We start from the raw sequence: 17,399 nt of genomic DNA, 5'->3' as shown, positions 1-17,399 counted from the left end.
AATGAGCGGATGCGCCTGCGAGATTGGGGGCCTAAAATAGAAGCGCCTTCAGTATTTTAGGATCCAGCAGAAATCCTTATTTCTTCCGGAGGGAGAGAGAGAGAGAGAGAGAAGAAAAGGAGAGGGGGGAGGGAGGGAGAAAAATACACACACTCCATAATGAGCCGGAGCGCTTCCCTTCTCGATATTTGTGCAACTTTATCTCGACCGGCAAGTTGCGGGGGTGACGCAAATCCGCCCCTGTGTATTACAACCACGAAAATAAATGCGAGGAAACCAATTCCCTTCTAGCAATGAAAACATAAATATACAGCTGCGACTTTTCCCTTTAATCTTCCCATCCGGGGGACTTCGCGAAAAATCCCCGATGAACTCGGAGGGGAACTTAGCCCAGCCAGGCAGATGGGATGGAGAGCAGGAGGAGGCCTGGAGAGAGATTCGCAGGGGAGGGAGGGTGCGTGGGGGTTTGTGTGCACAATTTTAAAACTTTAATAATAAATCCTGACTAACCCCCCACAGAGCGATTGCCACCCTTCTTTCTGCCACTGGTAAATCCAACTCAATACTGTTTTCACTGACTGGCAGCGGTTTCCCGGGGCTCCAAACGGGGGTCTCTCTTACTCTCTCAACCCTACCTGGAAATGCCATGTGAGCCATGGCTGCCCCCCCCCCCAATTTATTTCCCCCCTAGGAAAATTTATGTCCCAGCCCTGGTGACAGGCTGGATGCCCAAACATGCAGGCAGCGGGCTTTATTTGTCCATTTAATTGCATGTCTTCCAAGGAGCTCAAAGCAAAGTCTCCTTGGAAGAAAATTCCCAGGTATAAAGAGGTCTTTCCTCGCTGGAGGTATGTATGCATAGGCTAGAAGGCCATCCGTCAAGGATGCCAGTACAGTGGTACCTCGGGTTACATACGCTTCAGGTTACAGACTCCGCTAACCCAGAAATAGTGCTTCAGGTTAAGAACTTTGCTTCAGGATGAGAACAGAAATCGTGCTCTGGTGGCGCAGGAGGCCTCATTAGCTAAAGTGGTGCTTCAGGTTAAGAACTGTTTCAGGTTAAGAACGGACCTCCGGAATGAATTAAGTACTTAACCCGAGGTAACACTATACAGCACACCCTGTACTGTAGATTCTGCCTAAATGGTCTTCCCAAGGTCACTTCTGTCTATGTCATTAGATAGCCCCGCCCTCTTCTTTAATCTCACAGCAACCCTGTGAGGTGGGCTAGACTGAAAGATGGCTGGCAATGTCCCACTGTCACACAATCCGATTAATGTCCATTGGATCCAGCTTTCAGCTTCTTACAACGGGCAGCCAAAAGGATCACAAACAGACCCGAAGGCGATGACCAGTCGCTGTTATCCGTCTTCAGCATCTGGTATGTACAGGCAAACTTTATCTGCCCATGAGAGCTCTGTGGCTAGTAATAGTGGACGGACACATTGGCAGGCTAGTAGTAGTAGTAGTAGTAGTAGTAGTAAAGCTAAGGGTGCTTTCATCGACCACCTAACTAGAGGTAAGCAGGGAATCCTGGGGCAGTGAGTTCCGCAAGTCAAGTCGTGAAGAAGCCCTTCCTTTCCTAACAAGGCAACAATATTCTGGGTAAGAGCTGCTGCCCTTTCGCTTTTTCTCTGGAGAGAAGCGATTTCTGGGTGGTTGTGGGTCTTTCGGTGCTCTTTCGAAAATACCCATAACAGACGGCTCCCACCCCGCGAAGAATCCCCCACCAGGGCCGCAGCTTTCCCTTCCCGCTCCATCCAAGGCGCGAGGAGGCGCAGCCCGAGGTCAGCCTTTTCATTGTAGCATATTTGGGAGAGTATTTCCTACAAGTTATTTTTAGATATCCTTAGGCATTTAAAAGTTGATCGAGCGGTTTCCCTTCTCCCCTCCCCCGCATCTTTCCGTTCCTTTATCCAAAATGTGCTCTGCCTCCCCCCCCCAAAGATTATCCAATACACACAAAATAGATTTGGGGTCGTCGGCAGATCGGCTTCCTTTTTAGCACGGCGGCGACTACAAAAGGGCGGAGGAAAACGTTTCCTTGTGAAGGCCAGAGGCCCAACTCCACCTCTGTGAGACTAGAACGTGGCACCCATATAATGTATTTCATATTATTTCGCACATCGCCGCGGTGATTTTCCGAGGGAGCTTAAATTTGTCTGGGTGTTGTTGTTGTTGTTGTTGTTGTTGTTGTTTTACTCTTTCCAAACTAAACAATAGTATCTATCCATGAGACACTGATTCGTGTAACTGACGAGCCAATTCGCCAACCCTGACCTTAAATCGATCTCGACTCAGTTGCAACTTAGAACCGTAGGTCCCTGCCCAAACATGTTTACTTGAAAGCAAACCTTCCCTGATGTTCCTGTTCCTTAACTGAACCGATTTAGAAAGGAGGCTCCAGGCTGCGCTCTTAATACAAACATATCCAGGGAAGCGCAGTGCCGTTGAAGCGAAGGCGAATGACTATCATTTTGCTTTTTAATAGGTTTTGTTAAAATAAAAAACCCACATTTCTGCTAGAACAGGAATAGAGAGCCTGCGACCCTCCAGATATTGTTGGACTACGATTCCTATCCTCCCTGACCGCTGGCCTTGAATGAGGCTGATGGGACTTGGAGTCCATAAAGATCTGGAGTGACTCCGATTCCCAATTCCTGGTCCAGAATGGGAATTCTTGGGGTGCGGGCAATTCTCCAGAATTTGTCCAACCTCTGCCTTTTTCATCTTCTTCACCGGATTGAGAAAAGGGCTGTTTTTGCTGTTCGAAATCCACCCACCCAGCAGTTAATTGGGCTTTTGTAATGTTTTCGTTTTCAGTAAATCAATAAATGGGACTTTCATCCCCCTCACTCACTGGCAATTCTTCCACTAGCTGTCATGGAAAAGGGCTGCAGCCACGCAAGCCGGTCCTCATCCAGGTGAAACCGAAGTCCCTGGGCCATGATCCAAAGAAATAAATCGATTTTGATTTCAGGGAGAAAGTCCTTTAGTCACATACGCGGTTGAAACCAGCGGAATCCCAACTTTGAAACGGACGGCTTCCCTTAATTTTTAGAGGCGGTTACACTGAAGCAATTCCAATTATCTTCGGTGGCATTTATTCTCAAGTAAAGATACTCAGGGTTAGGAGCTCCTTCATACCAAAACACTAATTCTTGGGAAGCAAACCACTGGGATTTACCTTTAGAATTCCCCGAAAACCCGCCTGCATTATTGTAACAGGCATTTGGATAGGGGTGCTATTTATTAAAATAAATCCTCAATGTTTGTGTAGGAACTTTGCAAGGTGAAGTTTTGCAACTCCTCTCTCTCTGTGAAAAATGTGGTCTCCCCCCCCAAAGAATTGGTTTTCTCTTTCACTCATGGCCTTACCTTATTGATATTTGGGCTGTGATCCTAACTACGCTAGCTTGATAACTGGAGGAGTTCCGTCGAAATTGAGCCACCACCCCTAGGATCCAGTAGCCAAATAGGGCTGGTGATCAAGTCGCCGATCATATCCATGATCCTCAGGGAAGTATTGATTCTTCTCCTTCGGATGCAGGCGCCCTCCCGTATTCTTCAGAGGACTGCCTGCTGTGTCCGTTTCAGCCTAATAATATTCATCGTATATTAATAGAAAACCACAATTGCAATTGATCAGAAGTTAGAAGCTGCAGTGATTAAATACTAGGCGTCCAAGAACGCAACCCATTTTTCTCTTCTAGCTGCTGAGAAGCCGCACCTCCCTCCCGAAGCACAATCGTGTGCCATTATGAGTGAACATCACTCACTATCGTGCACAAATCTGTACATTAATCCGCGCATAATTTTGATTCTTGCAACAAAGGAAAAACAGCTCCCAAAGAGCTAAATGGCGCTTGCTTCCTGAGAAGTCTGCACGCGATAGCAAGAGGTTATCCCCCCCTCCCTCCGTGAAAGATGTATGGACACGTTGGTTTTATAGGGCAGGGGAACGGTACCTCGAAAGGTTTGAATCAGCTAAGCTTCGTCCTGTTCAGAAGGATGGAAACATGTTAAACCTAAAGAGACCCTGGTTTCATCCAGGTGCGAGGCGGATACTAAGGGAAATTAACAGCCTGCAGGAAAAGGTGACAAGTGGGAGAAAAACGGAGTGGCTTTTGGCACAACCGACTCTGCAGTTTTGACAGGTGAAATGTTAAAATCTATGCATGAAATACTTTTAACGCTGGGGTACGTCTTCCCGGCACTTGATATTCAAAATAGCACGCCGAAAGATGTGCCTATTCTCTCGCAGCCATGTCCAGAGAAACACTCTTTTACTCCTGCGTTAGTTAACACCCCTTTGAATCGAGGATTGTGAGGCTTCCATTCAACAACTCTCTCTCTCTCTCTCTCTCTCTCTCTCTCTCTCTCTCTCTCTCTCCCTCTCTCCCTCTCTCTGTGTACCTGTGTGTGCGCACGCGCGCGCGTATTTTCAAAAGTGCCCAGCCAGCCATGGCTAAGGCCATTTAAGCCCCCTTGACGTCAGTGGGAAAATGACGCGCAGGTAGCAAACCCTCTCCCGTGGAAATCAGCGCCTCATTCCATGCAAAACTTATGCGACTGTTGTTGTTTTTTGGTCTTTTGAGTCTCTACCTGCTCAGTGAAAAATCTTGCCATTTCCTCAACATTCAACCATTTAAAAATAAACTGCCTGCCTGAATGCAAATGTCTTTAAATAACCTCCACTTTATCCTCAGCGCATTACAAGAAACCCTTCTGAAGTTAATGGCACTACTTCTGCTTCGACTATGGCTGTCAGTATACAGAAAAGATAGACTAAATGCTTACGTTATCAAGCAAAATCTCAGCTCCTGTCTCTGTTTAAACCGTATGCACAACTTACACTGCAATCCTAGGCACGTCTACTCGGAAGTAAGTCCCATTGTGCACGCTGAGATTCACTGCCAGGAAAGTGTAAATAGGATCGCAGCCTTATGAAGTGCATGTAAACCTATTGGTTTTGTGGAAAGACAGACTTAACTGATGATAGATTTTAAAACGTAATTTTAAGATAAAAAGCAACCTTTTGATAGGATTTTCATTCAAATGAGCGAAGCGCCCTCTTCTAGTATTTCTATTTAAGCCCAGCCTTTTTTTGTCTAAATGGGATTATTTCGTCTTAACTAGTTGCTGGATCTGCAGGAAGCATACTGTATACCTTTGACTTTGGCATTTATTTTTTTAAAAAAATAGGATACCAGACATTTAAAGTTCATCACTTTGAGGATCCACTGACTTAAACGGGAGAGTTAAGCACTGAAAATTAAGCACCATTTAAACATTCCCATTGAACTCAGTGGACTAGAACTTTGGGTGATCTGGTAGAATATTGCGAATTCGACTGCCGTGGTTATCCTAGGCATCCTATCGGAAATAATCTCTACTGAACCCCATGGGACTCACGTCTGACTTAACATACATAGGATGCACATTTACATTTTTATCACATACAAATCAAAGGTCACCTATCTGGGCTGATATTTTTTGTTTGTAGCACATTCTGAAGCAAAGGTTCGTATTGTTTGCGCTACCGCTCTCTCTTTGGGCGAGGGCTCTCTCTCAATAAAATATTGAAGTGTTTTACTGCACATTATACGAACCTGCCTTTTCCGGGCCAGACCATTAGTCCATTTCTACACTTAACAGCGACTCTCCAACAATGTTTGCATGAACTCTACAATTTTTCTGCCTGGAGATTCCGGGGATTGAATCCGCGATTCTGCATGCAAAGCAAGAACCTCCAGACTTTCTGCCCTGCCCGAACAATTCAGAAGCTCAATTTGTTTTCAGGAAGCAGAAAGACATCTCTATGAAGGTTTGATCTTTCTTCCCAGTCCGCAAAGTTTTAGACTGAATTAGGGAAGGAGACGCCCTTTCTATTAAATTCTAGAGATCGAAAATATGTTGTAGCGCCTGATACTGCTGGACTCTGACTCCCAGCAGCCCCCACCCCAAAGGTCCAGGATGGTGAGAATCGTGGTCCAGTTACACCCCCCCCCCGCTAACGAGGCCTCCTCGCTCCCTCTTCCTCTTTGAAAGCGGCGTTGGGAGGAATGCGAATTGACTCCGGATTGTTCACCGCCTCCAGGAAACGGGAAGAAAGGCAGGGCAGGGCAGAGGCCCTGCGTCGGACCTCTTTGCGCCTCGTCCTTTGACAGGGTGCAGCAAAAAAGGGCCATTACAGGCTTTCGAGCCAGAATCTTCCCCCTTCTCCTTGGCGCAGGCAGAAGCAGCGGGCATCCCTGCCTCTTCCTCCTCCTTGGCGCGCAGGAGGCGTGGCTCGCCGCCGCGCCGCCCCTTCGTCCTTCCTCGGCTACACCTCCGCTCCTCCGATTGGTCGCCGGCCGCCCAATCCGCTGTGCCAGGAGAAGTGTTTGCTCTTTTGACGCCGCGTTCGAAGGAAAGAAAAAAACCTGGGTTCGAGGGGAGGCGCTGCTTGGCGGAGCGAGGTGGGCGGGCGGCTCCTTTTCCTTTCCTCCGCGTTGCCCTCCTCCTCCTCCTCCTCGAGAGGGGAGTTTCTGGCGCGGCGACGCCTCCCCCGCGCCTAGTTGTTGTTATTTGGTTTGACGCGCCTGTCTTTCCCCGCCGGCTCGCCTCGCACAGCGCTGCCTGTCCCCGCTCGGCTCCCCCAGCGATGCGCGCAGGCCGAGAGGCACTCGGGCGCTGACGATCTTCCTTCGACGGCCGCTGAACTTTTCCTCCAGCGGCAGCAGCAGGCGGAGCCGGGCGTGGAGGGCTCTCCCTGGGCCCCGGCAGGATGTACACGGCCGGCCTGGCGCCCTTTTACGCCTCCAACTTCAGCCTGTGGTCGGCGGCTTACTGCTCCCCGTCGGGGCCCGGCTGCTTCCCGCTGGATCCGTCGGGGCTCAAGAAACCTTCCTTCTGCATCGCGGACATTCTGCACGCCGCCGCGGCTGCCAGCGCCGCCGGGGAGGCGTCGTCGGTGGACGGGCTGCCCGGAGCGCCCGCGCTGGCCGCGCACCTGGGGGCCGTGCATGCCCACTCGCAGTTCCACGCCGCGGCCTCCCCGCTCCGGCCCACGCCCCTGGTGGCCCCCGACGGGGCCGTCGCCTTCCCCGCCCGCCTGTCGCCTCTCTCCGCTGCTTTCCACCACCCTCACCCGCAGCAGCAGCAGCACCGCTCTCCCGGAGGAGGCAGGGGCCCCAGCCACCAGACTCATCCCGGCTCGGCGCCCGCGCCCTCCAGCAAAGACTTGAAGTTTGGGATTGACCGCATTTTATCCGCCGAGTTTGACCCGAAACTCAAGGAAAGCAACACGCTGAGAGGTAGAGAGAAAGCCGAGGGTTTATTTTGTTTTATTTTTTAAATCCCCACCCTCTTCCCCATCCCCACCCCACTGGTGAATTTAAGGAGTCCTGCTACAGAAGCAGGAAAGGGGGTTTGTGCGGATTGACAGGGAACCCTCATTCATTCCAATGGACGTTGAGCGCAATTTCACCGTCGATCGTGCTCATAGCTGTATCGATCTCGCGCGTGTGTCTCTGTTTGTATAAAAATGCATGACTCTATGGATAATTAAATAGGGAGGCAGTGAGACAGATAGGCAAGCCCCTCCGATTTCGGAGTTTGATTCCTGGAATTATATGTATGGAAATATTAAATGATAGCCATGTCCATAATTTAAAAGATTCGTGCCTTAGAAAAATGACAGCCTGGCATAGCTGTCAACTTTCCCCTTTTCTTGCGAGGAATCCTATTCGGAATAAGGGAATTTCCCTTTTAAAAAGGGGAAAGTTGACAGCTGTACAGCCCGGTTCAGCTCCTGGCATTTCAGGGCCCCTGGAGAAGGGCTGTGGTGGGTACCCTAGCCAGGAAGGCGAGCGTTATTCCGCCGCCGCCCTTCATGTGGTCCCCCCCCGGGGGGGGCATCTGAGTTGACCACGGTGGGCTGGATTGTCCTTTGGTCTGATCCGGCTGGGCGCTTCTAATGTTCTCAGGAGAAATGGTGATTCTGGCGGCCTTCACCAGTTCGTGGGTAGGTAGGTGCAACCCCGAGTATTTGCGCTGGGTGAAACGTAAGTTTCATCGCATAATCGACGTGCTCTTCGGGTGGGGAAGGAACCCAGCGCCTTCGTATTTGTGCTGGTTGTTGCTCAACGGAGCGCCCAGTTGAGCAATCGACTTGCCTAAAAGTTTCAGAAAGCAGCAGCAGCAGCAGCAACAACAACAACAAACAGAGGCCGCCAGCCTCCCCATTCCGGCACGTATTTACTTGGAAGTAAGTTTCTTGGATTTCGACATTGCAGTGAAAGCATGCTTAAGCTCACTTTCTTTTGAAACCAGTGCGACTAAATCATCGACGTATTTCTTTGGTCCCATCCCCAAACAACCTCAATTTTGGGATTGATCTTTGGGGCAGTGGGGTCTGGGCGAGAGAGAAAATGACCTTGGGGGCATATCCAGTCCAAAGACTGCCAACTCTAGCATGGAGGCCTGGGGCACTGGATGGAAATAATATCCCATTGCAGTCAGGGCTAAATATTCCCATTGATGCGAACAAGTAGGAACTGTACCCAAAGTGGTTTCACTTCTCCATTTGGTAAATGGGTCGTCAACGCTTGAATTCCGAGGGTGACTCACAGACAGACCTCTTCCCTTCCAGTGGTATTTTTGAGAGCCCCCCCCTAAGTCATTATTGGTGCTGTTGTTGTTATTGTTGTTATTCTCTCTCGGAACCATGCCAGATCCACTCCATAGCTAAGGCAGATCGCTTGGATCAAAACTCAGTGGGCCCCAAATCGTCCTCTACACGCTTGGCTAAAAAATAAAAATCTCTTGACCCCAACGGAACTTCTCTGCCAAGTCAATGTGTTCGCCATTCCCTTCGGACATAAATCCAAGAGTGTCGGGTTAAAAGTGTGTCGGATCACGAGCGAGAGCTCAATCCAGACGTGTTAATGAAACTAATAATTACAGAGAGTGAACGCAGCTTTTTAACAGGGGCGAGGGTGCTGAGAGAAAGGCGTGCGTTTTCACGGTAAAGCGCCTCTATACCCCAATAATGTTGGTTTGGAGATTCTGCTCAGATCCGCCAATCCCCTTCTGTTCTTCCTTGCTCTTTCTCCCAACACCTTCTGCCCTGGACCTTGCGGAATAGGAGGATCGTTCAAACCACCCCGAGCCAAAGAGCTTAATTGGGGGAAGTTAATGTTCCCATTTATTCCCATCAAACCTGCCCTGGTAACGGGGCAGAGCCGCAGGGTTAGTTCTCTGGGTTACTTCTCGACTTCAGTCGAGTATCCCCGCAGGAAAAAAGTTGGGGATTGCAACCCATCCTAAGCAAAACCACAACAACCCGCCACCCGCATCCTGAACCTAAGAAGGTTTACCTGGGAAGATAGTCCCATTGCTTTCAACCGGACGGGGGTGGGGAGGGCTCGCTTCCAAGTCAAAAATAAAATTAAATATCTGTAACACCGTGGGTGGGTGTGAGTGGAAAAGGCAGCTTCAAGGCTCCGAGCCTCCGCACACATTTACTCGGGAGTAAAACCATTGAACGGAACGGTGCTCCTTCTGGGTGTAATTAGCAGCCTCGCCACCGTCCAACAACGTCGTGCAAAAGCCCACCGTTCTTCCCGTCTGCCTAGAAACGGGCAAGCCGCGCTCCGGACAGGGTAGGACTTGGGGGCGGTTAAAAGTGGAGCCCCCCTCTCAGCAAATGAGCAGGAGGCTCCCCAAGAACAGCAGGATTGGCTCCCCGTATTTCCAAGTGAGGGAAGCAAACGGCACGACCGGGCGGGGGATCCCCCCAAAAGGCCTCTCCATAAGACCTAATTCTGCCCAGAGTCTAAACCGCCTTAACCTGGCTGCAAGGGGCTTCAGGGAACGTGCGCCTTTTCTCTCTCCTTGCCTTCTTCTGTAACCGAGCTCTCCTTGTTCCTGTGCCCGCAGATTTGACTTCCTTATTAACCACCAGCCGCCCATCTGGGGTTCATCTCCCCGCCTTACAGCCTCCGGCCGGCCAGTTCTTCGCGTCTCTAGAGCCCATTAACGAGACCTCCGCGGTCCTGGGGCCTTTAAACACAACCCCAAGGAATTCCGTTCAGCACCAGTTTCAAGACACTTTTCCAGGTACAGACGCACCCTTCTTTTAAACCCGACCCCCTTCTGCCCCAAGCCATCCTTTCGCGCTGCTCTCCGGCGATCGATTCCCAGGAACGCGCGCGGTTTACTTGGGAGTAAGGGCCGTGGGAGTCAATGGGACTTACGGCCAAGCAAACCTGCAGAAGGCCCGATTAGGCGCCAGATCCTAACAACCGCGCCGTCCAAGCGCGCGTTCTTTAGGATCGCGGTAGGGGTGCCATTGCGAGTTTTCGGTGGGCGGGCTGTGAGTGCCCAGCTCCTAACCGTGTGTGTAGGAACGGTGTGGTGAGAGAGAGAGCCTTGAGGATTGAGAGGGGGTGCACCCCCCGGCCTTGCCTAAAAGCAATCCTAAAAGGCTATTTATACTTGGAAGAAAAGTCCCCTTGGGATCCACGGGCTGCTTCCACTGCGAAGAGAAGCAGGTGCTGTTTGGAAAGTCATGAGTTTACAGGTAGCTCACCTTCAGGAAGAATCAGGGAATGGGAGGGGATATATGGGGGCCCGAGCTTCAACAGACCTGATCTCCAACACTAACGGTGCCTAAAAGTAAAATAAAGGTCGAACTCATGTGTGGGGTGAACTCATAAAGTGGGGTTGGGAGGGTGGGGTGAGTGCTTTGAAATAAATCGAGAGTACCCGTTAAGTGTTATTTTGCAAAAAAGGTGAAATCTATTGTTAAGATATTCCCCAAGAGACCCATGGGTCTTTTATTAGTGCCCGAATCCGGAAGGTGTTGGGCCACCAGTGCGCCCCACTGAACGCGCTTCGCCCTTTGCTTCTTCGGCCCCTCATTCAACCCCCCCTCTCTCTCCACTCCTCTATCCCTCCCTCCCTCCTTCCTTGGTTCCTTCCTTCCACCCTGCAGGGCCTTACGCGGTGCTCACCAAAGACACGCTGCCTCAGACCTACAAACGGAAGCGCTCGTGGTCCCGAGCGGTTTTCTCCAATCTCCAAAGGAAAGGCTTGGAGAAGCGCTTCGAAATCCAGAAGTACGTCACCAAGCCGGACAGAAAGCAGCTGGCAGCCATGCTGGGACTCACGGACGCGCAGGTAAGCGCTTGCGCGGGGCGCGGATCCCTGGTTCGACGCGCCAGGGAAACAAAAAACGGGCATCGCAAGGTTAGGATCGGGTTAACCCAACAGTGAAATGTAATATCAGTAAAAGTCTGGATGAGAGGTCATTTCCCCTTTATTTCAAGAGAGCAGGCCTTTAATCATCATCATCATCATCATCATCATCTTTATGATGTTTTACAAATTCCTGAGAAGTAGGGGTGACACACACACGAGTCTTACGCCACTTTAAAAACTGCTTGATTGTGGTTACAGATAGGTAGCCGTGTTGGTCTGCCATAGTCAAAACAAAAAATAATAATCCTTCCAGTAGCACCTTAAAGACCAACTAAGTCAGTTCTTGGTATGAGCTTTCGTGTGCATGCACACTTCTTCAGATACACTGGAAGTGTGCATGCACACGAAAGCTCATACCAAGAACTGACTTAGTTGGTCTTTAAGGTGCTACTGGAAGGATTATTATTTTTTGTTTTGACTATGGCAGACCAACACGGCTACCTATCTGTAACTGGAACTATGGAAGGCACCACATTGAGCCGCATGAAATGCTTGATTGTGGTATAAGCTTTTTTGAACTAGAGAGCCCACGTAGTGAAATAAACGGGAACCTCGTCCACTAAGGCAGGGCATGTTTAGGATTTCCCTGCAAAGCGTGCGCTCGATCCTGTGCGTATTTACTCCAAGAGAAGTTCCTCTGAATCGCTAAGCCTTACATCTTTCGTTGCCGAGTTTCTTTGCGTTTGCTTCCGCGTAAACCAAAGCGGAGGTTTCTCCCCCTCCCACCATTGCAATCTTGTGAGCTAGCCCCCTTTGCGTCCAGCCGCACTGTTGCTGGGGAATCAGCAAAGGATCGGGCTGCGCGTTTGGGACGGAGGGGATTAGACAACCGTGGGCAGGCGGAGAGAAGAGAGCCATTGAGATATTTGCGCTCCCCACTCCCCTCGCCTCGGGCTTAATTTGTAAAGTATTGCAGCGTTAATATGAGGTATCTTCACATTGCTTCGTGCTTAGTAATGCAGTAAATACATGTCGATTTGCTGAAGCGAGCAAAGGGGGGGGGGGGGGAAGGGACCAGAAGTTCACGCGAAGATTTATGTCCGTTACACCCGGAGTGTTTGTTTTGGCTGCGAGTGGGAAAAGCCAGCGAGGAAGGACGAAATTGGCTGCGAAGGGAGATGAGGATTGGGGGCTTTGACTGTGAAGTGCAGCCCTGGTAGGAAACGCAACTAAAGAAGCGGGGAGGCCGTGTGATATTTCGGCCTTGTGAAATGCTACTTTGGCGGCAAGCTGCTGACTGTTAGACAAGGTTGAGGTGTTTCTGGTGGGGGTGAAAAAACACAAATGCTGCTTGTGGGTGCGAAATCTTGCAAGCCAAACACCTTTCTCCTCGAGAGACCAGCCTCTCTCCACCCTCGAATGAGCTGTAGAACAGTCCAGCAGGACTCAAGGATATCCTCAAGGGATTTTTCAAAGTACTTTTCCAGCCCCTTATTTCATTGTAGTGGAAAATATTCTATAGGGGGAATTATATCCCTTGCACACAGAGAATATTTCCCCTTGGCAATAGAACCTGAGTGGTGTAATAGCATCTAAGGCTATATGTTTGTGGTGTGTGTTTTTCGGAGTCTAGGGAAATATATTGGAATATATTTCTTCCTGAATACACACAGAATGTTAAGATGTACTGAGGAATGTTTATTTATTCATTCATTTCTTTTACATCCCGGCTTTTTCTCTAAGGAGTTGAAGGTGGATTGCATAGTAATAATAATTATAAATAATAAATTTTTATTTATACCCCACCCTCCCTGGACAGGGCTGGGCTCAGGGCGGCCAACAACAAACATGAATTACAATAAAACGTAACAGGAAAAAACCAACCAACCAACCAACCAACCAACCAAACAAGCAGTTAATTAAAATACAGCTTAAAATGCAGCCTCATTTTAGTAGTAGCCCATAAATCAAGACCATAAAGGGAGGAAACATCAGATATTCACCCGAGCCAGCTATCCATGCTGGTCCTACATGGGCCAGCAAAAAAGCCAAGGGAAAATTTGTATACCAAATCCCATATAAGGGGTCAGAGTAAGTCTAAGCCAAAGGCCAGGCGGAACAGATGTCAAATCCCGCAGGGCCCTAGTCTCTTGTGACAGAGCATTCCACCACGTCGGGACCAGTGCTGAAAAGGCCCTGGCCCTAGTTGAAACCAATCTAACTTCCTTGAGGCTTCGGACCTCCAATGTGTTGTTATTTATGGACCATAAGGTCCTCCGCAGTGTATACCAGGAGAGGTGGTCCTGTGGGTACGAGGGTCCATAGTTCTTATTTAATCCTCACAACAACCCTGTGGGATAGGTTAGGCTGTGAGCGAGCGACAGGCCCAAGGTCACCCAGTGAGTTTAAGGCCTGAGTGGAGATTTGAAACCTAGACACACTAACCATTGTACCACATGTACTATTTTCATTCATGTTAACATAATTATATGCTGTACCCTACCTTTAAAAAGGATCAGGTTACCAGTGCATAAACTGGTCCCAATCCAATTAAAGTTAATTTTCAGAAGCAACCAACCAATACTTTTGAGTAAACATATATAGGGTTATGCTTCAGGGTGCACCAAAAGTAATGGGATAAATTAGGTTACAACCCAGGTTACCTTGAGAGTAAGCCCCATTGAATTCAATAGGCTTAACTTCTGAGTAGACATGGTTAGGATTAAACTCATGACTATATTTTGTGGGATGAGGGGGCATATAGGTATAATAAAGAATACACTATGACTGCAGTGCTGTGCATGTCCTATTGAACATCATAGTTTTGGCTTTCTATACAGTGGGGCCCAATCCAATGCAGGATTAGACTTCACCATGTTGAAAACCGCATAATTGTGACCACTGAACTTGAGAAAGGCAGTCATCTATAGCTGCTAAATCTGTATCTACCAAATAAATACATTAATTAAATAAATATAAATAAATCAATATCATGTAACCTCTTGCACCTAAGAAAACAAGCACAAATAAAGGAGACATCTAGGACATGTTCCAACCAAAATCATGCACACTCCAGCCCCACTGATTTCAGTGGGAGAGTTCATATATGTTTACCAGTGTGATCATATGCACATTGGTTCAGAAGTAAGCCCCATTGACTTCAATGGGATTCACTCCCAGGAAAGTATGTATAGGATTGCAGCATAAATCTCCCCTGGTTGAAAGCAGTGGGGTTTGAAAGAGCTTGTCTTGGTCTGTGCCCTTGGTTTCTATAAGGACAATCCTACTGTCAGTTGGGAAAGACACACATACATGAAGAAGTGCAGCCCCAAATCGTCGGTGTTAAAATATTTATGTTCAAGTAGCATTTGCCTATGGAATATTAGAGATCAGCCCCAAAGCCAGCAACATTGATTTCAAAGTGCAGCTCGTCTGCTGTTGCTTTGCCACCCAAGTGAGTCTGGCAGCAGTGAATCTGGGACTCCAGTAGAAAATTGGCAATAATTTATCCTAATCCTTATGTGAGCTTGCAAAGCTGAGCACTGTACTGTAGAGCCTGCTAAACAACTAAATATCAGTAATGAAAATACTTTTAGCTAAAGAAGAGAGAGAGGGGCATGAGATTGGAGGGAGTGGGGAATAAGGGACTGTGCTGTTCTATTGTGACAATGTGGAAGGCCTAATAAACTATACGGTAGACACATTGATTTCAAAAGATCACTTCCTCAATGATATTTGCCTGGATAATGCAGAGATAGCAACTGCCATCCATGTAATATACATTGAGTTGTTTATTCAACATTTAGATCTATTCCAAGTACATCCATTGAAATCAACTCACTTAGGCTCATTAATTCCAATGAGTTTGCTCTGAGTATATCTGAGTTGGAAGTATATATTTGTTCCAGCAGACTGGCTTTCTTTTCCCTTTCCTTTTTAATTGAAGTATATCCATTCAATATACTCAACCCCAAGAGAGAACTACAAAGGACTCTGGTGGCAGAGAAGAAAAACCTCAATGGGGATTTTATGGCTAGTTGCCAGGAAAACACCTCTTCTGGATTAATACAGGAATCCTAGACATATTATCATTTGAGTGTAGGTCCCATCGATTTCAACAGAATACCCAAGTGCGCTTAGGGAGGAGATTACTAAGTAAAGAGTAAACATATTTGGACTGCAGTTGTGTGGGTACTTGCCTAGCAGTTCCACTGAAATCTTTAGGGCTTACTTCTGAGTAAACAGTAGGATTGGGACTGCTACCCACCCACTTTGGAAGAACAATTCTAGGTTTTGCTATAGCCTCTCGATGCTGTATTTTAAACAATATGTTCAATTTTCATGGGAGCCTATTATGAAAAATCAAGACGACAACTGCATTTATGGTTGTTTATTTCCGTTATTTCAATTTTTTTTTACATAACTGTTTTAATTTAAGGTAATTATTTTAAAAGATCGAAATAAGAGAGGCCAGAGTAATAATAAGTCTTTGTCTTTTGAACATACTTTCTATCTTCTCTAATTCATTTTTCTTCAAAAACTGGAAACGAGTGGTTTTCTTATTAAATTTAGATCTCATTTTTGCTTAAGCTTGGGCTTTGGGCCACTCTTTCTCAGATCTATCCAGCACAATGGGATCAGTGCCCATGATTCCTGTGATGGCAAAAATTATTGGAGTAGGGAATAGAGGGTATACTATAATATAGCTAAGTTGTGGACGGGGAAAATATTTTCTCTATACTCATAAAACCTAGGAAGTTACCTTCTAATAAAAGATAAAGGAAACCTCACACAATATTTCACACGTGTTCAGAATTTAACCCTGAAATTTATTTATTTTCCTATGCCCATGAAGACTAGAATGTTTTACTCTTTTAAAACATGAATTCCTTATTTTTATCTCTCTGGGCCACGGGTACAAGAACATGGGCTGGAGGTTAGTGGTGCCCTGGACCTTGGGAGAGGGAGAATTGCAGTCTAGCCTCAGGTCCGCCCCCATCTGATGCCCTGTGTGTCTCTGCTCTGTGGTTCACTTGCAGGTGAAAGTCTGGTTCCAGAACAGGCGCATGAAGTGGAGGCACTCCAAGGAGGCGCAGGCGCAGAAGGACAAAGAGAAGGAGCCAGAAGAGAAGCCAGCAGGGGGCGCTGCACCGACAGTCGAGGGAGAGGTGGAGCGCAGCCCTAGCCGCTCAGAAGGCGAGAGCGAAAGCAGCGAGGCCGAATCCCTGGATCTGGAGCCCGGCAGCGATGCGGAACGGACTGAGGCGGGGGCCGACACCGAGCAGGCTCTGCAACGGCACAGCCCCGAGCTGCAACACCCGGCCGGATCGGAGACTGCAGTTCACCCTGAGCCGCCTTTGGCTCCCACAGGCCTGGACCAAGGCAGAGAACCTCTAAGGCGCCTGGAGCCTTCTTTTTGCCTACGGGACTCCCCATGACTGCCTCTCAGAGAACCAGCTATCTGTTTGGGAAGCCGCCAAAAGCCGAGTGATCGCCCCGCTTGGGAAATAGTAGCACCCCCTAACTGCAGGTGGGTGTGGGGTACAATAACCCCTAGGAAATATGTTATTTTTTATGAGGTAAACTACCTCTGAACTACCAGATTTGGGGTACTAACCTCTGCTGCAGGTGGGAAGATCAGAGGTTTCTCGAACTATGTAGGGCATCAGCCCACAGCAGTGAGTGGGCTGTGGGGAGCGGGCAGTCCTGCTCAGCCTCAGGATCTAATAGGAAGGAAACTCACAGAAGTAGCTCAGGGGAGACCTTTCCCATCTTTGCTGGCAGAGGAGCCTTCCCGGGTCCATGAAATCACAGAGACCATGTCTTCTCCTTTGTCCTTCTCTAACTCCCCCATCTTCCTCCCCTCATTCACAATGTGAAGTATTTCACCAACCCCTTGCCAAAATGTGTTGCTTTGTGTAATCTGGCCAAGAAATACTGCACTGAAAAAAAGATCAGAAAAGTAGACTGTAAATAAATTGTTTGTTTAATTTGTGATGTCTGGTTTTGTTACTAGATAGAACAGCCTAGTTGGGTTGATCCACAACTGGGACACAATTAAGACCTTTAGAGGCTCCAAATTATCTTCTGTACCACGAAAATAAATAAAAACAGTATTAAAAAAGAGAGGTTTTGGTACTCTCATATATATCTAATTCAAAATATAAACAATAATAAACCATAAAATAAAAATTTATTTTCCAAAATGAAAC

General features: G+C 48.0%; 1 protein-coding gene across 2 annotated transcripts; it reads left to right on the top strand.

Annotated features, from left to right (window-relative positions):
- Positions 1–6,411: 6,411 nt before the first annotated feature.
- HLX (H2.0 like homeobox) lies at positions 6,412–17,177 on the top strand. Of its 2 annotated transcripts, XM_083731801.1 has the most exons (4): positions 6,518–7,298; positions 9,925–10,104; positions 10,982–11,166; positions 16,227–17,177. In XM_083731801.1, the coding sequence occupies exons 1-4, from the start codon at positions 6,770–6,772 to the stop codon at positions 16,623–16,625; spliced, it is 1,293 nt and encodes a 430-aa protein (XP_083587927.1). In that variant the 5' UTR covers positions 6,518–6,769; the 3' UTR covers positions 16,626–17,177. The 2 variants fall into 2 exon arrangements, with proteins under 2 accessions (XP_083587928.1, XP_083587927.1); XM_083731802.1 differs by lacking the exon at positions 9,925–10,104 and having other exon boundaries at positions 6,412–7,298.
- Positions 17,178–17,399: the final 222 nt, after the last annotated feature.

Source organism: Podarcis gaigeae (genome assembly GCF_964106915.1).
Source record: "Podarcis gaigeae genome assembly, chromosome: 3".
Lineage (NCBI taxonomy): Eukaryota > Metazoa > Chordata > Lepidosauria > Squamata > Lacertidae > Podarcis > Podarcis gaigeae.
This window is presented reverse-complemented; position numbering and strand designations above follow the sequence as displayed.

Excerpts from the sequence above, each read along its gene's own strand:
- HLX (XM_083731801.1), top strand. The coding sequence starts at position 6,770 with ATGTACACGGCCGGCCTGGCGCCCTTTTACGCCTCCAACTTCAGCCTG. Across the intron at positions 10,105-10,981 it reads GTTTCAAGACACTTTTCCAG|GGCCTTACGCGGTGCTCACC; the intron begins GTACAGACGCAC and ends TCCACCCTGCAG. Across the intron at positions 11,167-16,226 it reads TGGGACTCACGGACGCGCAG|GTGAAAGTCTGGTTCCAGAA; the intron begins GTAAGCGCTTGC and ends GTTCACTTGCAG.